The 27,647-nt window shown below is 32.3% G+C and overlaps 2 protein-coding genes across 4 annotated transcripts; both read right to left on the bottom strand.

The window, feature by feature from the left end:
* Window positions 1–693: 693 nt before the first annotated feature.
* Window positions 694–5,867, bottom strand: LOC113872399 (AP2-like ethylene-responsive transcription factor At2g41710). Of its 3 annotated transcripts, none has more exons than XM_027509931.1 (9): window positions 5,603–5,867; window positions 4,648–4,730; window positions 4,419–4,427; window positions 4,230–4,318; window positions 3,768–3,843; window positions 3,646–3,709; window positions 3,002–3,067; window positions 2,211–2,844; window positions 694–1,046 (listed from the first exon to the last, which is right to left on the bottom strand). In XM_027509931.1, exons 1-9 carry the CDS (start codon window positions 5,800–5,802, stop codon window positions 990–992), a joined length of 1,278 nt encoding a protein of 425 aa, XP_027365732.1. In that variant the 5' UTR covers window positions 5,803–5,867; the 3' UTR covers window positions 694–989. The 3 variants fall into 3 exon arrangements, with proteins under 3 accessions (XP_027365732.1, XP_027365730.1, XP_027365729.1); XM_027509929.1 differs by having other exon boundaries at window positions 3,646–3,696; window positions 3,770–3,843; XM_027509928.1 differs by having other exon boundaries at window positions 2,211–2,839; window positions 3,006–3,067; window positions 3,646–3,696; window positions 3,770–3,843.
* A 2,829-nt stretch (window positions 5,868–8,696) lies between these two features.
* LOC113872436 (RRP12-like protein) lies at window positions 8,697–25,826 on the bottom strand. The gene is made up of 18 exons (XM_027509981.1): window positions 25,169–25,826; window positions 24,243–24,789; window positions 23,579–23,830; window positions 17,525–17,613; window positions 16,373–16,583; window positions 15,788–15,969; window positions 15,466–15,687; window positions 14,949–15,121; window positions 13,778–13,871; window positions 13,568–13,624; window positions 13,358–13,492; window positions 12,595–12,666; window positions 12,394–12,507; window positions 11,906–12,067; window positions 11,692–11,820; window positions 11,475–11,576; window positions 9,618–9,691; window positions 8,697–9,487 (listed from the first exon to the last, which is right to left on the bottom strand). The coding sequence occupies exons 1-18, from the start codon at window positions 25,652–25,654 to the stop codon at window positions 9,127–9,129; spliced, it is 3,462 nt and encodes a 1,153-aa protein (XP_027365782.1). The 5' UTR covers window positions 25,655–25,826; the 3' UTR covers window positions 8,697–9,126.
* Between the last annotated feature and the right edge of the window lie 1,821 nt (window positions 25,827–27,647).

The raw sequence follows: 27,647 nt of genomic DNA, 5'->3' as shown, positions 1-27,647 counted from the left end.
TATGAAAATAATATAAAATAATTTAATAATTGAATTAATAAATTAAATCTATGTGTTTGATGCTTTCCATGAAAGTCATGCTTTCCGTCAAATTTTAACGTTAAAATTAATTGATGGGGGCATTCACACACTTTAAAATCAAAGAAATATTTTTTGAATGATTTTAGGAGACAATTTAGGTTGTTCCTTTTTAAATTTAAGTAGGTTTTTGAGATGTGTATGTATAAAATAAAAGATAGAAATAAGTATATAAAATATCACATATGATATTAATTTTGAATTATTAAACCTTGGTTATATTGCATATATATATATACTAACTGGACACCTAGATGACTTAAATCTCAATATACTAATTTACATTTTCCATAAAATCATTTATGGCTTCTCTCAATATACACATAAATCAATATACACGACAATTTTTAATATATTTATATGATTTTTAAATTAATAAATTGTCCTTTCTTTTCCCTTAACTTCTTTTTATGTTATTTCATCTTTCTAGCTGTTTTATGAAGGAAAAGAAAAAAACTTTAAAAAATGGACGAATTTGAGATTGTCATTTTTTCACTTTAAACAACCAGTCAGAGAATGTTACTTTTAAACCGCATATATCGCTTTTCTAATTGGGAACAAGTGATGTAAATTCCACAAATCTCGTAGCAAGTGGAGTAAAGTGATAAAAGTGCCTAACCAATATTACATAATTCCTCTCCTTATTCTGTACATAACATTCCTTTGCTTAAAATGAAATTTGTCCAGCTTCATATACATGAGGTTTTATGGGAATTCTATGTTGTACAACCACGGTAATATTTTATCTTTCTCCGATCTCTAAAACCCGAATATAATACAAGCAAGCATAATTCAACCCACTGATTCCACACTGGCTCAGCACGTCAAAGTTCTAACGCTTATGTTGATGTTTGATACAAGCTCAGCTCTTCAACACTTGCCCCTTTCTTCTAAATTAGAAATTCGGATATCTAATCACTCCTCTGGCTGAAAATGGTGTACGTTGAACTGCTCTCAGTCTTTGTAACCTGCACACCAATCAACTTGTTCTTAGTAATGTGAATTTACAATAAGTAATTAATTACTCTCTTACCATATACGGTCATCTGGGATTGAAGGGAGATATATCAATTCCTGTAACTCATGATTTTGAACAATTACTGATCCTGCCACCTTGTTATCAGATAAAGTTTTAATGCCAAGCAGGTCGTTTTTCCTCTATGAATCATTAGATGATAATTAGAAAGTTTGGGTTCAAATGATCATTAATCATTCTCCAAGCAACAACGGAATCTCAAAATATTAGTTAGGTATTTAAAATTCAAATATCCGGCTATAAAGTGAAAAAAGTACCATTTCTGATAAATTCCAGAAACTTGTTGTTTTTGTGGCATAGAGCAGGTATTTAAACATGCAATCACCTGACTTAGAAAAAAAATTGTTCTGGCATTATTTAAATAAAGTTCTAACGTAGGCATTGATATTCATATACTAATGCAGATTATTTACTTATTTAATTGTGCTTTTCATCTTTATACTTTAATTTATGTACGATTTTTTAGTTTTTTTAAATTTTAGTTACTCATTTTTAGTTCTCATAATTTATGAATTGTTCAAATTATTTACTCTAAAGTTTCATCTAGTAATTAATAAAAATATAATAAAGATGTGATATCATCAATTTGTACATATTTAAAAAGTAAAAATATATAAAATAATCAAATAAAAATAAAAAGGCTTTAATTATGTTTTATAAATTTTATTGATTATTTTTATTTATATATTTTATATTTTTCTTTACTAATTTATAAAATCAATAACATGTCACATTTATTATATTTTTCTATATTATTAAATGAAATTTTGAGGTGAGACACTTAATTTCAATAATTGAAAAACTAGAACTAAAAAGAGGGCCAAAATTACATATAAGTGAAAGTATCGGAACTAAAAATATAATTAAGATTTATTTTATTTATTTTATTGAATTATTTTTATTTCATATTTGAATTTTATTTCTGATTCGACGAAAAATTCATTTTTGAATATTAGAAATTACTCGATTTATAATATGAATCATTATTTAAAGACTACTACTACGAACGGAATGCTTTTGAATTTTGACCTATTTGCAACAATGTTTTTGTAATCTGATTCCTCATAAAGTGAAGTACTTTAGCAATTATACCAACCTCGGCTACAGGGGAAAGGCCAGCAGGAAGTATAGGAACAAGAGGCGTCCAGAGAACAGGATCTACCAAGGGATCAACAGTACTGTAGGCTGTCAAAAGTGGAGCGGACAGTAACTGTGTCAATGGATAAACATTTCTTTGAAGAGGCAGTGATCCACTCATTCCCATTGCAATTTCAAGTGTTTCATTGCCACCATCATTGTTTGACGATTTCTCAGCTGCCCTGCCATGGTCCAACTTGTTTATGGTATGTTTATTTTCATTCTCATCATTATCTTTGCTTCTGTCCTGTCTCTTCGCTGCTTTCTCTTGCAAATTCTTGTAAGCAGCTGATTGTGACAAGATACTTAAAGAAGATACTGAAGAATGTTTTTGTTTTCTTCCTTTACAGGGCATGCCTAACTCTGGCAACTGGTATGGTTCTGACGTGTGGAATTTTTGTTCCAATGTTTTGAGCTCACAGCAAATATCTCCAGCAAAACCATGCTTTTTAACGTCTGAAAATCTTGCTGCACTATCCGGTTGTCGACTCTTATAGGACGCCCACCATTTGATGTAACTTGTTAAATCAATCTTTCTTTCTATGCAGAAACTACTAATATATTTTGTTTCTGCTGCTGAATCTTCACCTGCACTTTTAACATTGAGAAGTGGGTTTATCATGATCTTGCAGATAAAACAGGTGAAATTCAAAACTTACCCTTTTCCTTTCAATAGCCAAATGTGTTGTCCAAGTGAATTGTATAATTCTGTTCAATAGAACATAATTTAAACTTGAATTTGATTAGAACTTACCACAATATATACTATTGACGTAGTCAAATCCTGCCATACGACCATATTTTGGCTCCCATCGACTAATTTTGAGTACCACCGCATGCAAAAGGAAATGCAACATTGAACCATAAAATTCATATCCATGCATTGAATGACAGCCATGCTAGGTCACAGAGATATAGCAGAGTGGAAAAGGTCAAAATGTATTGATCAATGAAGAACTAGTTGTAATACAAACTCAGAGACTTGAGATGTGCATATTTTATAAGATAAATAAATATTAAATTGGCAGAAATTTCTGTACAAAGTAATATAGATGAGGTTTTGTGATAAACATCAAATTAATAACATAGTTTAATAACTGCCTAAAAAATTGCCAATGGTGTATGTATAACCTCAAATTGATTTCTTCCACCCGAAAAATTATCGAAGAAAAATAGCTATCCACACCTCTAAAAGCTCCTTTAAATGAAGTAGTGAGGACTAAGGAGTATTACAACCCAAAAAATGTGTGCCGAAAAAGCCCAACACCCCACAGCAAAACCCATTGACTAGTTTCCTAGTAGAGAATAAACAGCAATGAATGTAAAATTTTGTGTGCGCACATGTATATGCAGTTTAATTGCAATCATTTGGTATTCGTTTGACAGAATCACACCTGGAGAGTCCCCGGTATTTGGATAGTCCTCTTGAAAATCCACTGCTCTTCCTGCACAAAGCATCACAAATAAGCAGCAGGACAGTTTCATGCTAGAAAATATTCTGGTGCAGTATATACACACCGCCGTAAAGATGCTAGGTATTCCTCTCTTGAAACATTCTGCATTTCTTCAAGATCTCTTGCATAATCAGTCACCTGTAGCATACAGCTCAAACTTGATACAGAATTATCATAATTACCAGAAGAGAAGTGGTTTCCACTTTTACTACCAGCAGCACTAGAATTTTAGTGTCAACTGTCAAACCCTGGTTACCAACAAAACATTTCAATCTTACGCTAGTGATATCTTAGGAAAAGATGGTCTTACAAATGCAATCAACAAGCAATGTGTACTTTACCCTAGAAGCACCAATCCCAACTAACAATTGACTGGTTTTTAACTTCAAACTTATGCGATCTTGAAGCTTCTTTTGATATCAAAAAGTAAAGCAGGAAATAAGCAGACATCATTTTCACCCAGCAATATGAAATGACAAAGCACCAAACAACACAGAAGATTTGAACTGAAGCAATTATCTTACTGGAAAATTTATGAGAGCACTTGGACCCCAATATTTCAGAGCAGCAAGATCATATGCTCTAGCTGCTGCTTCTTCATCATCATATGCCCCTGTTTGATAGCCATCAGCAGCAAAAAATATCTTTATGAATGATGCAGCAAGTTCATTAAGAAACAGACAGAGAAAGGAAGCATCACATATCCAACTTACCCAAGTAAACTGGCATCATAAATGAATTGTTGTCCAATCAATCCATGCTCCACATAAAAACAGATAATGTAAGTTACTGTATGACATAGTTTCTTTTTTTTTCTTAGAATTCATATATATATATATATATATGTATGTAAAGAATTATATATATATATATATATATATATATACATATATGTATATATATTAAGAATACTGGGAAAGAAAGTTACACCTTAGAACTGACCTTGTTTTCCTTTCTTATTCTGATTCTGGTTCCATGTACTTTTATCCCAGAGATGTGCTTCATAACGACCAGTCCATCTATGCCTAATAATTTATGAAACTAGAAAAATGAGTCCAATATCAGAGACAGAAATCATTAATCCCAACACCAGTGACAAAACAAAAAGAATTTCATCCCCAAAAACAAAGTCTAATGACAGAGAAAATGTGCCAAGGAGCAGATCAGAAAATGATACCACAGTGATTAAAAATAGATAGCATTAATCCAAGTTACCCCATGGGGTAAATTAACCCCCTCCCGGGAGGATTAATGAGATTTTGTCAATAAAAAGTTAAATATAAAATTGATACAATGTCAAATACAATGTCTTAACTGCCTTAATCCACCTAGAATGGGATAACTTAGACAAACCCATTTTAAAATAGATTTTGACATGGCACATACCTTTTATGGTATGCCTAGGAGTGAGATTTTAAACGGAAATTAAAGGAAAGAAATTTTGTATTTTTAAATTAAGGTTACATTATTTATAAAAATAAATGAATAATTAAAACATTAAATTTAAGCTAACCTATCATTTAGAGCATATTTATTAGAAATTGTTTTAAAAAAGCATCCTTCCTTTCTCCCACCAAAACCCCACTCCTAAACATATCCTTAATGTCATCGATGCCATTTCATATTCATATATACATCAACTCTTCAGTTCATTTCGTTAGTGGTTGCTTAAGTAGCATGCACAGTTTCACTAGTTTGTTGCACCCACGTAGCAGCAGAAATATTTTATTTAATCACGCAAATGATCATGAAATGCATTTTGTTCTCAGAAACTTCAAAAGTTAAATGCAATAGAAAATTAACCAAAACGGAAACATTAAAAATGAAAAAAAAAAAAAAAAAGTCTCAGCACAGTTCACATTTCAAATCCCAATTCTCTAGTTGATTGAGGAGGAACCTGGTGACGCCACGGTATATGGAGCTGCGTTTGCCCGCAACACAAGGAGGCATTTTGCTGATTCGCTCTTTCGCAGTGCACACTCTCTCTTTCTTCGCTTTCTTCAATCGTAATTGTTCATCGTTCGGCATCGCTGCTTCGGATGTCTCCGTTCCGCCACCAGCTTCGGACTTGCCAGGATCGGAAGAAGAGGAAGCCATCGATAGAACCAAACCCTAACCCTATAACAGTAAAGAGAGAAAACGAGAAAGATAGATAGTGTGAGTGTCTGTGTGTGGTGTTTTGATTCGCAGTGGAGGGAAAGGAAAATACTACATAGGATTCGTTTTAGTTTCGTGAGGTTAGAGCAGGAAGTGATGGAATTACGGAAATGTCCTTGAGTGGTTTTAATATGATGAAAGGGTAGGGTGGGGGCTTGCAGGGCTTAACTGAAAGTAACGGCTAGGATCAGAGGAGGGTAGTAACGTCATTTGAGGTTTTTGAAAACATGATGACGAACTTGGTGCTCTTTGCTAAGATGCCACCTCTTGAGGGAACAATTTTTCAAAAAGAGAAAATGTTTTGTTTAAATCTTTTTCATACTAGCAAAATAAAATTTTAATTGCAATACATTGTCATTTTATTGGTATACTAATTTTCTCAGCTCAAGAATTTATATATTTTTTCTCCTCATTTATGATTATTTTTATACGCTTTTATTAATACTAAATTTTAGAAAACGTGTAATTCTACAATAAAAAAAATACATTCTTTTGCAATTTTTTACAATTTTTTTCATTTAAAACCGTAAAGAATTGTGATGCAGAGAAAAGTTATGTACAATACAAATGTTAACGGTGTAAAATTGCAAAGAAAAAAAATATTATTATTATCTATTATTTTCAACTATTAATTATAGAGAATGGTAATTTTCTTTACAACTATTTCTTATCAATTGCATAGAATAGTTACTTTTCTCTCGTTAATCATTCAGATGCGAAACATGACATAAATCACAGCTAAATCAAATTTCATTCACTTTCAAATTTCATTCAAATCCGAAACATGACATAAGTGAGAGATAAAACACACTAAACCACAACTTTCTTTACTAACATTTACTCTTTCTTGTTGTATTTATAAGTCACTTTATTACAAGTTACTTTATAATTTCTATAAAGTATTTTTTTTTATTTATCCTTAATAAACAGAGTTAACAGGAAGCTAAATCAAAATTAAGGAGGATAAATATTGATACGAGATTAAAGTCCAATGATATTAAATAAAAGTAAAATTTTTATGTTATAATATTTTTTTAAAATTCAAGAAAATCATTTGATTTTAACTTCTTTTGTTAGCCATTACAATTTAGTTAAAGATAACTTATAAAAAAAATTAGAAGTATTGACCTTTAATGAGAGAGAAAGTAAAGCTAATACATCTAACGAAAATAAGAAAGTAAGGTTTAAACTAATAATGATTTTTGAGTTTGTTTTTCTTATGTGTGACAACTTGAAAAACAACCAAAAACAATGAAAGAATGAGTTGGAGACGCAAGCACGTTAAAAGAGAGAAAGAGAAAATAAAAAAGAAAAAATAATTATTTGGTTTGATAATGAGAGTGAAACTTTAAGCCTATTATGAAAAAAAAAAGCTTTAAGTGAAGTATAGGAACAAAAAAAAAAAGGCTTTAAATGAAAGTAAGAGGAGTCTTTCTTGGTGCATAAAACTTAAAACATAAAAGTTATATATTTTTTTTATGATTAAAACAAAAAATTGCAAAAAATAAATAAATATGAATGTAGAGACAAATTTTAAGATTGTAAGAGTTAAGTCACAATGAATGATATGACTTATATTGTAGTTCAACTTATTAATCGCAAATCATAATCTATGGAAATTTTTTTTATATGTGATTTTACATTTAACTTCAAATATTTGAGCATCATATATGTAAAATTTTTTGTATAATATAAAAGTAGTAAAATTTTATTAAAAAATAAAATATTTATTACGTTAAAAATATAATAAATGTTACTATTATTTATTAAAAATGTTAATTACTATTAATAATTACTTAAGTTTTGAGATTAATACTTGTTCATACTATATTAAATATTGAATCTTAGCAAAAGTTCAGCATTGACGAGACGACGGTTTTCCAAAATAATTAGAGAGATTTTTATTGACCGATGACTTTATTCTCATAAAGAAAGGCTAGTAACCTTTGGTTAAAAGCTTTAATAGTTGTGTTGTTTTTCTTGTCCTCTTGCAATGACCAAGTAAATTGCCGAATGTTTGATATTCTATATTTAAAGGTTCACAGTTTGAGTATTTTTTGTTTTTTCTTTTGGAAGTAGCTGTTGTTAGATAGAAGGTGATGACGGAAGTATCAAAAAATGTTATATTAACATTCGTTATGTGCAGTTATACTTCCAACTGTAGTAAAGATGATATTTTCAAGTACAATATCTTAAAATGAACCTAAGCAACCAAAAGTCAAAACAGGTTCATAATTAGATGATAATTTCAGTATAAGTACATAAAAATCAACATACAATCCAACAATTCAACTTATAAGTGGCAGTAACTTTTGAAGTAGAGCATTTTGTTCTATCAAATTTATCCATACTCATTACATACCATACCAAGTGTCTTGCTTATCAAGGATCAGTGCAATTCAGTGGTACGAAGTACTTATTAAGAAAACATTATATGAAATTTAATTTGGACTATCTTTCTTTCCTATAAAAGAGCTTGTCATAGTAAATATAGAAACTACTTTAGCTCTCTCTTAATTTTTTCGCATTTGTCCCTCTATTTAATCAAATCCATCAATCTTTACTTGTGAAAAATACGATACAAGTTGGTTAAGGTTTATTATCAGTATCTTCACAATAATCTACAAATATTTTATATTGTTTATTCATATTATTTTAAAATTATATTAGCATATCTCATCCCTAGGTTTTTAATAATTATCGTATTTCGTATCCATATCCGTACTGGATACTAGTACTATTCGCGCAGCATAGTTGGTAACTTAGTACCTTCTGAAAACTAGGGGAACTACGTCCACTGAGACTCTACGATCAAGTTTCATTGGCTATTTTGCAAAAAAATTACAAACAATACTGAAGAATTAACTCGGTAACCATCAGTCAAGACTTGCAAAATCTAGCAGTTGGGGAAAAATTCTGCCGATGGCAAAACATACCTATTTACATAATCAACCAGGGCCAATAATCCATTACAACAACTTTAATCAGGTTCTTAACTTTGCCAAAAAAATATGCATGCAGTAACCAGCTCTCCATTTTGTAAGGCAGGAGATTCGAGCATCAAGCTTGAAAAACACTGCCGAATTCCTCTCTATAGAGCTTGCTCAGCAGGGAAGACACTTCAAAAATCCCCGCTTATAGCCCTTTACTTGCTATCTCTCATCTTGAATATGCAGTTACAGATAAATGACATTATCAACACCTGTATGGTCAGGGAGATATATATCTTGGATATGTTTTAAGAGCTTGAGTGTAGTTCATATATCAAGTTCTTTTGAATTTCCTTTTTAGCTTCTGCGGCTTGGGAGGGCGTACAGACGCATAAGAAGCTGTTTTATCCTTCATACTTGTCAGTTTTACCTTTCTCTTACCACCAACTTCAGTGAATCTATTGTTCTGGCTTTTCATACCCTTTTTATTTTCTTCTAACCTTCCAACATTTGAATTTTTATCATTAGAGTGCTTACTTCTCTTGGGCAATCTGAATCCATCATTGCTAGTAGACTTACGGGGTTCCTTTTTGAAAGGCATGTCTGTCTCAAATTTCTTGTCCCTCTTTCTCTTTTTGTGTTTGACAGAATTTTTCTCTTGGGTATCTGAACTTTCAGACTTCCTCCACTTTAGCCTACAACGTATGTGTATGTGTGTGTGAGAGAGAGAGAGAGAAAGAGAGTACGTAAGAAAGAGAGGGCTCTAATTCAGCTTCCAAGAACAAGAATCCAACTCAATATTTTTCAAAAGAAACTAAATCATACCTCTTGGCAGATGAATCTTCAGGCATATTTTCTGTATCATTAGTGACTGCTTCACTGGATTTACCATGCCGATTCTGCAAGTCAATAGACACCATAATAGAAACTTATATCAAACCTGTAAAACCAGTCAGCAGTACACCATCTACAAATATTACAGATTTCAAATGAGCTTGAAGATGCAAAATCCAAAAAATAAAAGAATAGAACTTTCCACCATTAACATTTCATCAATTATAGTTTTATAATGAACATTCTTGTACCCACTGAGTTAACCTAATTGCAAGGACGTTTTTATAAACCTGATCAGCGCACTACATAAATTTTTAAAAGTGGTCACCTAATATAAAAAGAAAAGAAGTCAAAATAAAGCTAACAGAAATATGGAAACATAATCATGCTTTTAGCTTTTACATTGAGCAGGGGATTTAATTTCTCTGGTTTTGATTAACCATACATATTTTAATTTATCAATTTCCCCAACCAACTTATCTAGTTTTACATATATACATATATAAAGACAAAGTCACCCTGATAGGAGTTAATGTATAGCAGAAAACAAGGAAAAAATTGGAACCAAATGGATAGCTAGTGCCCCCTTGCCTAAACACACTCAAGAACTGAACTTTTTCTTTTTATTATGGTAAAAAAGAAAAATGTGGCTTATTGAACGTTTAATGCCTCTCAGTTACTTTTATCCTTAAAGCTTTGTTAAGAAGTTTGGAAAGAAAGGGAAAGAAAGAGTTTAAAGGATTTATGAGGAGAGGAGAGGAGAGGAGAGGAGAAGGGAAGGGAAGAAGGGTTATAACTCCTCCTTTATTTGAATGTTTAATGTTAAAAAAAGAGGACATGACATTCATTACCATTTTATATTTTTTATTCATATATATATTTTTTTGTCTTTTTTCTTTTTTTAAAAATACAAAAATAAAATATTTTTTCTCTCTAAAAATTAATAATGATTAAGTATTTTAACATGTTAAATTAGTCATTTTAAGTTTTTTTTAAAAATTTTTCAAAATGAGGGAACTCAAAAAAACAAAGTTAAGAAGGTTTTTGGGAGTTTATAAAAACCTCTTCACCATTCCCCTCATATTTAATTAACTTTCAAATAAGGGTTAGTAATCACTAACTCTTCTCTTCCCCTCCCCTACCCTACTCAACTCAACATGAAATTAAACAAAGCTTAAGACTATGTTTGGATTTCATGTTTAAGAGAAGAGGGAAGGAAAAATGAGAGATTAGTAGGGTTTAATTCTTGTTTGGAAGTTAATTAATTAGGTGGGGAAGGGTTATGAGGTTTTTCTAAACCCTCAAAACTCCCTTTGTGTTGGTTTTTTGAGTTCTCCAGGCGTTTTTCTCTCTCCCACTCTCTTGTGCTCTTTCATAATTAAGATTCTTTTTTTTTTTTCAAAATATGTTAGTTTTTAAAGTAATAGTTTTTTTTTAAATTATAAAAAAATAAAAATATTAATTTTTAGAGAGAATAATATTTAATTTTTTACATTTGTGAAAAAAATAAAAAAATATATTAATAAAAAATATAAAAGATAATAATGTCATTATTTTCATAACTCTCTCCTCTCAATATTAAATATCTAAATAAAGAAGGAATTTAACCTTCCTTTCTACTCTCTTCTCCTCCCCTTCAAACTTTTTTCTTTCTCTCTTCCTCCAAATATCTAAACAAAGCCTAAAAAACAAGCTTAATCAGTCAAAAGCTCAATTTTGACAAATATTTTAGCCCTTATGTTGCTTACTTTCATGGATTTGCATACAATGCCATAACATATGACGAGGCCCAGACCATACTTAAGGTACAACAGTACTGTAATAGTAATTTAATAATACTAATAGTACCTCTAGAACTGTCTTGAGAAAACCCTTATACTTCTCTGGGATAACCAGTTTGACCGCAGCAGAACCACACTTCCGTAATAATATTTCGAGTATAACAGTGACCTGCAGAAAATGGGTTCTATCAGTTATACAGATGGTTTTCATGCAGTGCATGTGTATCTAATTAAGTACACCAGCATGTTTACAAAAGGAGCTTAATATTAGATAGTGTACATGCCTTTGACCTAAAATGGTGTCTTGAAACAGACGACCAGGGAAGGATTTCAGTAATAATATCGGAGAGAATATTCTGCAACTCGTTTGCTTGTAAGCAAGAGACCATCACTTTAACAAAGCCCAAGACAGCCTGTTGTAGATGTAAGATTAAACATAAAACAGTGGCAGAAAGATGCTCAAACAGAAATATGATCCTGAAAAAGTAGAACACTTACTTTTATTATTTCCACATCTTTGGTTTGCAGCAAAGATAAAAGGGAAGGAACTAGATCAGAAACAGAGACAAGAAGATTTGTATCCTTGTATACCAATACAGACAGAGCAGACACTGCTCCACTTTTTATATGGGGAGACGAACCAGAAAGATATCCCATTATCTGTATATTGAGTATAAGATAATAAGACTATATAAGTCACTGAAATTCCACAAAATGCATCATATTATCAACTCCATGCCATATAATGTATGCTTTTTTTAACACAATAAGTTCATCCAAACTGTGCGTGTACCCCTCATTGGTTGCATAATTATTGGCTTAAAACAAAACATGAAAAATGTATTATAATTGTGGGAGGTTCAAGTTATACTCTAAAGTGATGACAAACAAGCATACATTTAGGTGCAGCCTTGTAGGTCAAATCTTCTCAAATTAGTGCTTTTCTGATTAAAATAAATAAAAATTACAATCATGAATGCACTTACCATGCTTACTAGTTTTTGATATGATTCAATAGAACCATCAAATGATGAATCTCTCAAGCTAGAGCTTATATTTAAGAGTAAATCATAAGCTTCTTTCCTGGCTTCATCAGTTCCCTACACAGTACCATTGTACATGAATCAGTACAGTTATCATCTTTTCTCAGTGGTTACATGGCTAACTAGTATGTTCTTGATACTTACATCTTTTAGCGTGAGAATGATTTCATTGAGAATAAGAAAAGCCTTTGACTGTTCCTCCTCTTCTAAACTAATCTGCAGAATGTATATTAAGAATATCACTTACTACAGTACAATATTACAACTATACATAAATGGTGTGCACCCCTCTGTCCCTCCCTCAATGATCAAAGAACAATAAATAGAAGAAACATGAAATTAACTTGGCTATGAATTGCCTTCCAAGCAAAACTCAGCAAGAAACATGTTCAATATGCAATAATTTGACCCAAGCTCTTAGCAAAATATTTTTTAAAAAAACGCAGATACATAACAGAACTGTCATGTACATTTATTAACCCTGTTTCACTGTTATTTCAACAATCAAAGGAAAACCAGGCACAAAATTTCTTAAGAAACATAATCATATAAACTGTTATGGTGATAATGTGTTACAAACTAAATTATGACAACCTACTAGATACAGGTGGAAAAAAGCATAGAAAGTGATGCTTCAATACAGCAAGTTGGTAACAATAACTTGAATTTAACAGTTTATTTAAAAAGTATATGGCCCGCTAGAAAACAATTTTAGTTGCCACCAAAATTACTATTAAAAAAATTGAAAATATAAAAAGTTTATAAGTACAATAATCAAGACACCAAGTTAATTCTTGAATGTGACAATTATAGAAGCATCTTACACATTGTCATATCTAAACATATGGAGATTAAAATAAATTGTATATAAGAAATATTATCATAATTCATAACTAAGAATTCTGACCTTCACTGCTTGTACCATCAACATGCAGAAACAAGCATACCGACTCCTAAGAGATGGAATAGAAGTTGGAGGTTTTAGACCAAGTAATTTATCAATTAGCTCAATATATCTAGGAGAAGAAAAGGATGGGTGCTCCTGCATCATTCAGCAACAGTAATGAGATAGGTACCAAGAGAAAAAATGAAATGGAAAAATCTCACAAACACAGACCTCCAAAATTTTGCTCAGTGTGTTGTATGCTTCATGATGAACGCTCTCATCAGTTGTCTACATAACCAAGCATATATTATATTTTTTACAAAACTAAATAGCTTAGTCAAAAAAAAATAATAATAATAATAATAATAAAATAAAATATATATATATATATATATATACATATATATAAACAAAAGGTATTGTTCAACATTTAAGAAATACCTCAAATGAATGTATAGTTAAAGCATAAATAATCTCAACAAGATTATCCTTGGCTCCTTCCACAAGACAAGATGCTATTTCCAATATCAGGCACCTGAAGAACAAAGTGACTTTGACATCAATTAAAATAATAACAAGAAATTAAAAGACTGCGGTTAGTTTTAAGTGCCTACAGTTTCCAGATTCTCCAATTCAAATCAGAAAAGGTCAGACTATTGTTAAGGATGGTGTAAAAGCTTGGTCGTATAAAACTCAAACAACAAATAAGGTTGGCTTTTGTGCAAGATTAACAAAAGAACAACTCTCAATTACTTTTTTATCCAGATACAGAAAAACAAATATTATAAATGTCAGGTACCAACTCTCTCCGAAACTTAAGCAGTTGGGTGTAAGCACGTCAATGATTTATGAAATCTCTCAACAGACTTCCTCAGGCGAGAGTGCGTAAGACTTGAAACATGAACAATTGGCCAACCAACCTATTTATATTGTAAATTTAACTTTTTCTTTGGGAGAATTGAGAAGTTAAGGATCAAACTGTGGACCACGTAGCCAAGTAGGCTTTGATACCATGCTACTTTAGAGATAAAGTTAAGAACTTCAAATTTAAAGTTATTCTGGTAATTCTATACTTTTTAAAGCTTAAAAGTTACTTTTCTGTTAAAATTTCTTAGGCAAAGTGTTCTTGCATCCTGAGATTTAAAATAAAGAAAAGGAGAAGTAGAAGTCAAAAGTTCCTAAAACTAGCTTCTTTAAAAGCTTCATTTTTCAAAGCTGTTGGGTGTGAACACATGAATTGCTTTATTATATCTTTTATCAATAAACAGCCAAAATTAAACAAGCATAGAGTCCTTAGATTGTTAGTTCTAGCCAACCACTCAATCATCTTCATACATATTAGCCCATGGCATACTTCTATGGTTAAACTTTGTGGAATGGTCTCTATGCATAACTAACCTGTGTGGTAAGAAAATCAACAAGATGCTGATTACATTTTTTGAGTGAAATGACTCTGAAAAAACTCTAGATGAAAAGCCAGCAGAAAAGAAAAGGGCTTATTATGAACTTCTGATAAGAAACAAAAAGATATGCTAGACCGATATAATATGTAAATTATTGGCTGCCATATCACCACTGACAAAATTATTCTTGTATAAATTAATTACTGCACCTCTGAGAATATCCCTTCACATCACTTTGATCACTATCTAAAACTCCGCTGTGACTTGTCAATATTTCAGCTTCCCCTTTGCAATCTACAAATTGGAACCTCTTAAGCAGAGACACAAAAACATCTGTAGTTACAGAAGAATCAGCAATAGAAGCCAGGCAACTAATTGCTCCCTGAAAAATCAAAGGAAAAACACTATTTCAAATTACTTAAACACTGTCAATACATTATCAAGCAAATAATGACCAAAATCAGAAAGTAATTGAGACTTAAGAACCATGTGTAACAATTCACAAACCATCATACTAAGGGAAAGGAAAGCTAGAGGCAACATTACAAGCCACAGTGTAACTTTTAGCCTAAAAATACTTCAAAATTATTTTAAATGGCCCAAGTAGAATACTGACCAAATATTTGAGCAGAAAAATAAGTTGTGCATTTTCTAAGAGAAATGAACACGAGAGAAAGGTATCATTCTAACTAGACAAATGAATAACACAAGTGATAAAAGCAAAACCTTTAAATAAAACCGCATTTCAGGGAGTGAATTGATAAATAAATCTGATAAAACATTAAGCAACTGATTCGAACAAGATGCTAAAGACTTTATGTTTTTGGCTGCAGCTTTCTTTGAATAAGCAGGTTGCGCACTGAACTCTAACAAAAATTCATATTCAGCAAGGCAATCTTCCTTGTTCTTTTTAGGGCTAAGGGCAGCTTTGTTTTCATTCACAAGAATCTACAAAAAAAATAAAAAATATGAGCATTTACAGGGAAAGTCAATTGAAAAAATAAACATATAACAACCAAAAGTACAAGGGCCTCCATCAAAGTGTTACCTGTAATGCCATGGAAACATTTTCGTGCATGAAAGAGTCCTTTTTAAGGAAAGTAACAAGGACATCAGAGAGATGAGTAAAACTTTGGTAAGTATCAGTTGCATGACGACAAAAGCTAGGTAGCAATCCCAACAGTTCATGAGCATGAGCCAGCAAATCCTGACTAATCCCTGACTTTTTGACTGAAAAGAAACAGGAAAGCAGAGTTGAAAGCATTAATGTCAGAAGACAACAGAAGATCAGTGTACACAAGCTAATTTAACAGTCCTATGCGTATATCTGCTTCAGACATGAGGCAGAGCACAAGCATTTAATGAGTCAAAAATTCTTTTGGAATATAAAAACCCCAAACATAAATCTTTGAGCTTGGTGACAGAGACAGCATTCAGCAGAAAAACATACAAATTTCCACCATCTCGATACCAAAACAAAAGGAAAAAGTACTATGCTCAAAGCAGAGCAATGGCATAGGTAGAGAGAATAATCAGCCAAAAAACTCTAAGCAAAAAGAAAAGGTGAAAAAAGCATGCTCAGTGGCAAAGGAAGATGAAGATTATAAAAAGAAACAACATGTAGTAAATATACCTTTACGACTAGCCTTCTTAAAGGACTTGGCAAGAGGCACGATATGCTCCATGTAGTAAGCAAGTGATGCGCTCGTAACATAGCGCTTCAAGATTGGTACTAGCCAAATATTTGAATAATTATATCTGTCTTCATTAAGAGATATTGGTACAAGTGTAAGAAATCTCTCTGCTCCCATAGCAAAAACAGCAGACCCAATGCATTTCTGAAGCTGCATAAAATTGAAAAGCAGATGACCTAATAATAAGTATAGTAGCTTGAGTTTTAATTGTACTAGAACAGAAATAACAGTAAAATTAGAAATTTAGACAAGTACTTGTGTAGGTAATAATCAATGTTTTAGGGAGTACAAACTGAAACTGATTATTAAATAAGTACAGGGACAGGATTGAGGATTAAAGATTCAACCAGGATTGAGCTGCAGATGAACTGGTGTTCAGCATATGGCTGTGATGTTATTCAAGTGTACTATGAAGTAGATAATATTAAACAAATTTAAACATTCATATTAATTAAGATATGTATATAGGAAATAATTAAGATATGAATATAGGAAATAATTCAAACATTATGAAATATTAAATTCAGAACAAATTCTTTTAATATTATGTTACGAATTAGAAAGGTAAAATCAAGTAAAGATAACATTCATATGGTAACCTAATTGATTGCAAATTAATATATGCAAGAAAATAGAGTATATACATAAAAAGCAGTACTTTTTTTTACAAAAAGTAGCTATTTTAACTTATAACTAACTTATAACGAAAAGTATATACATAAATTTTTACAATATCTCCACAGTACTGCTTCTAAAAGCAAATGCACATACAGATATCTTGTTTTTTCAACTGGAAGCCCAAGTACCTTACCAATACCAACAATTTATCCAGCCAGAGATCAAACTTGCAAAATCCTTACAAAAATTATCTATAGCGAACTGCCTATAACTTAAATGTTACATATTGAGAAAGAAAAAATTTGACCTATTGACTCCATAATTGAACTACTCTGAGAAATTTTAAAATGACTGAGAAACAAACACACAATGAATAAAAAATGACATGGACACATGGTTAAAGTGTAGAAATCAATCTAACAAAAATTTAGATCAATGCAGAAACAGCCAAAGAATCTTTCACCAGTACTTACATGCTCATTTTGAACCTTGCCTCCAAGTATTTGAATCAAGTCAGCAAGTTTAAGCACAATATTCCTCATGAACACAAATGAAAATTTTCCTATAGCAAAAAATGATTAGAAGAGAATAAGATATGGCCAAAACGTAGTTTTACTACTATTAATTTTTTAAACAAGAAAGAAGCGCAATAACATAGAATAAGACATTATCCCCTGATTTTCCTCACAAAGTAGCAGAGAACAAAACATAAGAGTGTGGAAAGAAATATCAAAACAATCAAGCACTTCAATTCCTCAGATCAATCAATTAATCATATATCAAGAGTTGATCCAGTGTTTTACTTTATTTTTTGACAAAATATAACATTAATAAGATAGAAAAAAGAAAAGTATAATGAAGAGGGTGGAAAAGATATCCAGCTAGAAAAAGGAACTAAAAGAAAACAGTGAACCTAAATTTGATATGGCAACGAAGTTGTCAAATCTCTGGATATCAGCCCTTTTAAAACATGTTCACAAATCAGAAACCAAATTGAGACTATAAACACAACCCTATTCCATTACATCTGAAAGGGAAAAGAATTGAACTAACAGCATAACATTTTGCTCCAACTAAATAATGATAAGATAGTTATGTGATGTGTGGAGTAGCACTTATGTGAATTTAGTAAACCATAGGACAGTTATATGATATGTTGCATGGAAGATATGTGTATATTTCTTAAATAGGATCTGAGACAGATTTCTGAGTCATTGCCAAATTGCTGAAGTTTGTTTGAAGAAGGAGCCTCCCTGTTAGGGCTTTGGCCTGTATTAGTGTTCTTTCAATTAAATCCTCCAGTTTGGGTGCTCAAACTCAAGTCTAACAAATACAGCAGTGAACAGAAAAACCCGCACAATTCCAAAATATTTAGTCTCCTCACTCTTCTAAAACCTTGAATGCATCATGAAACTTCTCCACAGTTGAAAGATAACAAGCCATAGTAGTCAATTTCGAATAGCAACGTGGAGCAGCCGACCCCAAAAACGCTATAGTGGCATAGTGGATAGCGGGATGGCCAGTATTTGAAGTTCTAAGTATTATACCTAATATAAAAATAATATCCAAAACAGAGAGAAATATAAAAAAAAAACAGATAAGGAAATAAGAAAACAGGGAATTGGTAAGTCACTAGAAACTATGCAGGTTCGTCAGATGTTTTATCAGAGATGAAGAAGATGACCGGAAATGCCTGGATCACATTGGAAGCTTCGCCGGAGTTGAAGAAGACAACCGGAGATGAAGACGACCGGAACACGACTAAGTTACATCAAAAGCTTTGCCAGAGATGAAAAAGATACCCGGAAGATGACTTTGTCACGTCAAAAGCTTCGCCAGAGATGAAGAAGGGCACTGGAAGCAAGAGAATGTAGCAGAGAACGAAGATGGGGAAGAACGAACCAGAGAACTGAGAGATGAAAATGAAAACTTAGGGCTCGTGAGGAAGAAGATATCAGAAATGTAAAAAGGGGCAAAATCCCAAGATTACATTTAAAGATTTCCAACGTTAAGAAAGTGAGGACAAAGTTAGGTTTTGGCCAAGGTTGAAATAGGGGCCGCTATGGCTGCGATTCTCCTGCAATTAGGCCTCTATTCACGACGCGATGGCCGCTCCACTGAAACGAGACGCTACAAGCTCCCCATAGCGGCGACATGCCGCTTCACTTGCTCCTCCACAATAGCGGCCGCTATGGCCACTATTGACTACTATGTAACAAGCACGCTTGACAATGGAAAAAATGTAAAGCCTTTTCCAATCTGACCTTGCAAATAAAGAAATTGACGGGAAAACAGATGTTAAGGTCTGAATCTGCTACGTTTCATTTTCGTATCAATGTTGATAAAATCACATCTTTCATCCTGAAATCACAGAATTTTCCAACTGATTCCAAAGCTAACTCACTACCACAATTTCAAGTGTGTGAAATCATGGCAGAATTGATGAGTTAGAGCATAGAATCATGAGCTTGGAGCAGCTCACACAATTTCACCAGAACTGGATATTTGATTGAGACTTCTTGACCCAAAAAGCCCAACTCTCTATTCTTCCACAACATAAACCCAAATCAGGTTCGAGAATCATCTTTGTTCTCTATTGATGGAAACTAAAAAAGCGATCAACTGTAAATACTGTGAGAAGAGGAAGACAGGTGGGTCGGTCTAAACATGTTTTAATTTAGTAGGAACATAAAGGGAGATTGGACCCCGCATTGTTGTCCTTGGTGATGTTAGAAACCAGATGTGGGACATTGTTGCTTCATTTCATTAAAAACTCATACAGAAAGCCAACTCGAGAGTCTAATGGAAGTAGTAGCATTGGTCAATCTCTAGATGCGACTGGAAAGTGGAAAAGGCAAGAAGTGGAGAGTCCAGCAGATCCTTTCAAGAAAGGAGGTTTAAGCTCCTAAGCTACTATCAATAGTATTTCCAAGGTTTAATAGATAACCCCAATGTAGTTAGTCGGTAGAATAATTAGTTAGAGTTCGTTGGTTAGTTTCTTGGCTGGAACTGTTAGTCTGAGAACTTCTGTTAGTACGTTACAGAATTGTAAATAAAAGAGACAGTATAAGTAGTAGAGGGGGGAAGAGAGGACAGGGAGTAATAATAATTCAGTTATGGGATAGTTTCCAGGCCTCCCAAATATCCAGCAGAATTATTGTTGTGTCATTTTCCTGATTTGTTGTTCTCTTCCAGTCTTCCACATTGTAAGTAGAGCTGGAATTAGGTTTTTCTCTCAATAAAGATCGTCTTTTCTTAACATTGGTACCAGTTTCTATCAAGTGGTATCAGAGCTTCAATCTTGGAGCTGTGGGTATCAAATTTTAAAGAAGATTCCAAAGTTTGATGGGAAAGAAGCCTATTGGTGGCTAATAAAGGTAGAACAGTATTTTGAGCATAGTTATCAATCTTAGATGGAGGCAAGTAGAGACTAACAAAAAAATGTTGTGGTGGGGTAGTGCCCAGCAGGATGGCTGCTATTTAGAAATTTAATATACAAATTAAATAATTATACTATAACATAAATGCTAAAATATTAAAAAAACTCAACTTATGACATGTTCATAATTAAAAAAAAAAAAAAACGTCAAACGTCTTGGGCAAAAATCAAAAATAGAAGCACTACAGCCACTTTTAAAGGGGAAAAATGAGTTTTTCTATAAAGCTTCACTTTAGCGCTGCTATAACAGCACTACAGGCACTATTTTGACTGGTATTGCGGCCACTATGGCTACTATTTGAAAACACTCCGCTATTCAAATTTTGTAGTGGCTTGTGGCCACTCCGCTATTCCATTATAGTCCACTATTGATAACTATGATTTTGAGGAGAAAGGAATACTAGAAGAGAAGTTATCATGGGCTTGGTTTGCTAAGAAAGGTTGGGAGGTGCTTACATGGTGGTACTGCCAAAAAGCAAGCAATCACCATGCAACATGGTGCAATTTTGTGAAGGCAGTACTCAAGAGGTTCCAACCTGAATATGATCCTGATTTTTTTGTAACTGTTGGAGATGACGAACAACAATCTTGGTTACAAGAAAGCAAAAAAGAAGATGAAAGTCAAAAGACTACAGAAGATGAGAATCAAAATGAAAAATTGAAAATCAAGAACCTGAAATGCAGTGATGGAGAAGAAATTGATCGGTCTGATAGAAGCAAGAACAGAGGCTAAATTGCAATTGTTGACACCAGACCTAACTCTCTTACAAGAAAAGCAAATAGAAATTTCAAAGAACAAGGGTTTGGTGCAAAAGATTAAAAAACAATATCAAAAATTGGAGGCAGAGATTGAGGAAGAAATCAAAAACCCACAAAAAGATGTATGGATCAACGGAAGTGGAGTTCAGTTGGGGGCAAATTGAACTACAATAAAACACAGTCTCACAAGAAGAAAGGATTGTGTATCATGTCAGGAAGGTGCTGCGAATAGGGACGGTTTGAGCACATCGGGTGAATGTTGGAGTTAGTCCACCATGGCCACAAAACCCAGCATCTCGAGTTGTATAGGTCAAGAGACCACATTTGAAGCCTCCAGACCCAAACTCATCCTCGGAACTGGGTGGGTCAACAGCAGCAACAAAGTTTCAGGTTTCACATATGTTGTCAAGCACTCAAGCCTCCATCAAGGAGGCAGGATTTGTATATGGTGACTGATGAGAAGCCTCTTGCTCAGATGAGAAAAAACGTACATCGAAAACAATGGAAAGCAAGGGTAGAATGGGCAATACAAAAGTCCATACAGTTCTAATATTCAAATGTTATACATTAATATGAATTAGTCATCAATATCTCTTTATAAATAATTTTTTTTATATAAACTATGTTGTTTCTTTGAATTCATGCTAATGCATTTAGGTGGTATTGTATCTTGAATTTTCAAGAATCTCCCGTATCCAAGTATCCATATAGTCATGTCGTACTAAGTATCTGGGCTTCATAGTTTTGATTACATGCCTTTATGGGAAATCCTGAATGAAAGATGGGACAACCAATTGCATAGGCCTTTCACCTTTGCATACTGAAAACTACTATGTAAACCCAATCTTGCACTATAGTAAAGTTAAATATGGACTTCGTGCATGTCTAGAAAGAATGATGGGAGAAGCTCATGACGTACATAAGATTGATGACCAGCTTGAGGAATTTCAAAAGTAAAGCATAGTTTTGTGGTAGTTTAGTAGCTCAACTTGGTTTTAAAAACAAAACACTAGCATAGTGGTGAAATTCTTATTGTGATGAACATTTAGAGCTGCAAAGGTTCATAGTTTATGCATTGAGCTTGACATGTTCATCCAATTGCAGTGCAATTGGAGTTTCTTTGAGATGGTAGGATTTCAGATTTATGAAATGTAGTATATTTTATTTTTTTTAAATTATAATTAAATAATACCTATGAATATGTACTAATTGATTTTGTAATATTTTAAGTTTACAGCAACAAAAGAAAATGTCTTAAGCTACAAATGATGTTGTGCTTGTGATTGTTAATTCAAAATTGGCCACAAAAAAGTAATCTAAGACAAGAGAAAACTTAACATTAAGGATACTCCATTTGATAATGATGCATAGTGGAGAATGACCAAAACTAATTTGGATTTGAATTCCAACTGAGGAGGATTTGGTTCAGGTTGGAGAAGATGTTAATGCTGGTGGTGAAGGTGGTGCACCATTGGATAATTTGGAAGTTCCAAATGCTGTTGATGATGTAATCAATGAAGGTGGAGGAGAAGCCTTTAATGAAGATGATCATGTGAAGGATGATTACAAAGATTGGCACATTAGAGATTTTCTACTAAACTAAATATCTAGAATTCTAGATTCCAAAATTGGACGCTTTGACATCATGAGTCGTATTGGATGTTAGGTTTATGAATTTTCAGTTGAAGTGTAGTTTAACAATTATGTAATGTAGAGATTATTTTCATTATCTATGTTATTTCCTATGAATTTGTATATGTTAAAAGTATAATTTTTCATTTTTAGAAGGATCTTATGATCCTTGTTACAATCCACGATTTATGATCTTTTTTACTTGCCCCCGCCCCCCCAAAAAAAATCCAAGGTAAAATCTCAATTTTGACAACATTGTTGCTTATGGTGTTTCACAACACCTAGATTACCCTAGGGTTTCCTAATATATAGTCATCCACTATGCAGCTCCAATTCTAAGTTCACTCATAAAACCAGGAACCTCACTAAAATAGAACATCCTTGTTCAATGGCGAGACAAGAACCTGGTATATAAGATATAGCACTTTATATAAACATTAACAATAAGCAAGACGCTACAAATCAAACAGTGAGAAGCTAAACAAGATTGTATAACACAAAAATTCATGTGGACAATAATTTTTCGTAAAAAAATTATAAAACATAAAAATCTTGCAATGCCATAGCAGTAACATGTTAAACAAAATTATGCCATCATGTCTCTGACAATCCACAGCTAAGACCAATTAGATAGAATAAAAAATTAAAAAGAACAATTATTCTTTATTATAAACTACTATATGTTAGAGTTCCATACCAAACTCAAGAAATAGAACAGATATGACAGACAAAACATGCTCATTTGGAATTCCATCAGTAGCAGAAAGAGCATTCTCAAAAACTGCACATGTCGATTTTATTGCATTGCCTTCCACACTTTCCTGAATACTATCATGAGATATTTGATCTGTACCAATTAATAAGCTTTGGGAACCAACATGATGCTTGAGCACATCACTCAAAATTCTTGAAGTCTGGGAAGCAGTGTTTCCCTCAAAAGTTAGAAGACCTAAGTTCATCATTGGCAGCATGTATTAGAACAATGGATAGGAAGGGGAAAATACAAGGGGAGAAAAAACAGTATCCCTAAAATTAATTAAGTAATTAGCAATCCTACCCCCCTCCCCAAGCCATTAATTTCATTCAACATAATATAACTATTAACTAAATAATAAATAATCTTCAAATGCTGCATGGAAGTCGTGAAAAGATAAGTTAAGCAGTGGCTAAATAAAAGATAGATTTCAAAACAATGCTCCCACGGTGACAAAATTAATCTATCATTTTATCATTAACCAGTAATAAGACTTACAGAAATTACAGTAGATTTATACAATATAATCAAAACAAAATCCCTAGAATGAATTGATTACACCTAAATGATTTCTACAATTGATAGAACGTGGATGAAACATACATACCCATCACAGATTCACAAACTAGAGGAAGATTCTTGATCCACAAGCTTGATTGTCCAGTATAAAGTGAGTCCATTGCAAATCTTAATAAGGTTGCAGCAAAAATCACAGTATCCAAGGATTTATTATCTCCCAAAGATACTAATGAAGCAAGAGAAACTACAATGCCCTCTGTCTCTAGGACTATATTTCGGACTTTTGAAGCTTCAAAAATAGCTTCAATAGTTTTAAGAACATGCCTTGTAAGTTCCAAGTACTGAGAACCAAATAATTTATGCACTTCTGAAAGAACTTTAGGAATAACTTTTGCTGAAAGATGTGGAGCGATCAGATTAATTAAATTCAGTACATGTAGGACCTCCAGGTGTTCATGTTTCAAAACCTTATCTTCTTTACACTCATCAACAGTCCTTAAAGCATTTAATTTCATCGCCAAAGCACTGCAACTTTTCAGCTCTGACAAAACCAACTTGCTAGCTTCCTTGGTAACAGTGGAGGATTTGATAGACTTGAAAGCCTTCACAACAGATTCTTGAGCGCATCTGCGTACCTAATACAAACCAACCACAACACACTCCAGAGTGAAGGAAAATTCATGGCAAATTTGGGAATAATACAATGGCACGGACCAAAGCTGGCAAAACCAAATGCTGCTTGCATTGCACGGGAAAACTATCGTAACAAATACAAGTCAAAAAAAGCTATTGCAACAGCAACATACGGATTTTTTAGGTTTATAAAATCAAATCGCAACTGCAATTCCAGCTGCATTTGTCCACAAATTCCAGTGTCAAGATTTTTGAGACTCAACAATCGTAACCTTGATTCATTTTACATTTCTATTTCGCCTCCTAAGATAAGTTTAGCCCAACTAAGTCTCTGCATAATTGAATATAAATTAAGCATAAAAAAAGAGCATAAACTGCTACCTTTGGGCGCTTGTCAATGGAAAACTTGACCAATGTTTCAAAGCCTAATTTGATTCCATCCCAATCCTCCAAGTCACAAAACCCAATCAAAACCCCCAAGCACTTCACTAAGGCCCTCACGCTCGAAACCCCCAACCCTTCCCCCTCCCTCGCCAGCACTGCTACAACTATTTCCGCCGCCTCACGCGACTTTGGCGCCGCGATGCCGCCGGGCGGCACGAGGGGAAGGGTGATGACCATGAAGGAGATGAGCGCGGAGAGTGCCACGGGGTCCAGTGCTTCTGCGGCGTCGAGGGCAGAGATGGCGGCGGCAAAGTAGGCGGGCGGCGTGAGGGGGAGGGACTCGGCGGCGAGGTTGGAGCGAAGGGCGGCGGCGGTGGCGATGAGATGGCGATGCTGCGGCGCGGAGGAGTTGGCGTAACGGTCCATGAGCTGCTGGCAGAGGTCCGAACCATCCTTGAATGGTTCCGTATGATCTTCTTCCATGGACTTTGAAACGGTTCAAATGATTTGCTTCGTTCGTCGGTTTTTCGGTTCAGGGAATTTTGTTCAGCCGGTGGATGAGGAAGGACACGATGGCGGAGAAGTGAAGGGTTTAAACGTTCTAAGGGTTTAAACTGTTGGAGAAGACAAATAAATAAATATTTTTTTTCTTTCTCATAAATAAAGGTTATTGACCATATATTAGGGTTGCTCATTGCCTGCGTTTCCTCAGGCTTTGGCCCATGAAGTTCAATCTTAACAAAATTAGAGTTGCTTTTTGCAAATTTTTTTTTTTACATTTTATTAATATTTTTTAAATGTTTTTAATAATAATTTATTTTATTAACCTTTTTATCCTTTTCAAAAGTTTACTTTCTTTCTATTTAACTTGTTTTTACGTCAAATATTTTTCTCTCTATTCCAAATTTCAAATGATTAAAAATGATATTATCATTATATTTTGATCAAAATAAGTTTTTAAAATTAGATTTTTATAATTCTAAAAATTAATTTTTAAAATTATTTGTAAATTTATGTTTAGTAAAAGAGAAAGAGGGTAGAAGGTGGGTGTCGATAGTTAGAAAGAGACAGAAGCAAAAAGCTGAGTAAATGACAATTTTTTGTGATTTTGTGTTTAAGTTTATATGTCTAAGATTTGAAGGATTTTTTTAAAATATTCAAAATATATTTAGAACGTTGTTTATAAATATTAATTTTAAATAATAAAATATTAAAAAGTTAAAATGAAATAATATGATAAATTAATTCTTTGTTAGTAGAGATAATTGATGAAAGGAACTAAATTATAATTTCTTAATATTTCAATAATTAAATTTTAACAAAAACATTTATAAAAAATTGTCACAAAATATGCCACTTTTATTGTGATTAGAACGGAATTTAAGTCAATCAAATAAATATAAAAATTAAGAAACAAAAAATAAAATTAAACTTATTATTTTATTTATTTATTTCAATTTAAAAATATTCTATCCTGTCATTTCAACATAGCTTGATGCTTTGTTTAATTTATTTTTCAATAAAAATTAAAAACAATTTAACCAAACTAAGTAAGATAAATTTTGAGGTTACGTGGTTATATTTGTTTTAATATTTTTATTTGAAATATTTAAACTTTTCAAATTATATTAATTTAAATATTTTCCTTTTTAAAATTTTTATACGATTAAATTTCTCAAGTCTTAAAATATAAGCGATGTTATATAATTTTTTAAAAAAAACGAATTGGTTAAATAGTCATTTAAAAATTTACATTGTTATCATATTAATTAAATATAATAATAACTAAATCAATTTTTAAAATTTAATATATCACCAAATTAATCCTTCAAATATTGAAAATATCACGAAATTATTTCTCACATATAATTAAAGTAATAAAAAGAATACATGGATTAATTTACATGCAAGTTAAATTATTGAAGAGTTATTTCATTAAAACTTTGAAAAGCTAATATAGTAACAATTCAAATATTTGATAAACTAATTTGGTAGTTCGAACTTTTAATTTGTGCAATTGTAACTTAAAAAAATTAAATTAAACTTTATTTTATTTTAATTTTTACTATTTTCAACAGTAATATATATAATATAAAAAAAGTTTATATTCCAATATTTTTATGAGATTTTTATCTTAGATCCTTTAAAAATTATTTATTTTAGTTCATATTTAAAAAAGTTTTTAACTTTAATCACTCTCATTAATGTAACATAAAAAGAAATTGATACCTGATATTTTTAATTAACTATGTTATTATTTTATAGTCATTAGAGATTAAATATATTAATTGAAAAATAAAATAAAAATTCTATAAAAGGATGAGAAAAATGCATATAATTTTTTGAAGTGATGCCACTTGGGTTTTATAGTCAAACTTATGCAGCCATGCATGAATTTAGAAATCTATTGACTTTAGTGGTAATATTATTAGCATGGGATTTTGTTTTACATGATCTCTATATATATTATATACTA

The sequence above is a fragment of the Abrus precatorius genome, unplaced genomic scaffold, assembly GCF_003935025.1.
Source record: "Abrus precatorius isolate BTA unplaced genomic scaffold, Abrus_2018 Scaffold7, whole genome shotgun sequence".
Lineage (NCBI taxonomy): Eukaryota > Viridiplantae > Streptophyta > Magnoliopsida > Fabales > Fabaceae > Abrus > Abrus precatorius.
The sequence above is the reverse complement of the archived record's forward strand: the minus strand, read 5'-3'. Positions and strand labels throughout refer to the sequence as shown.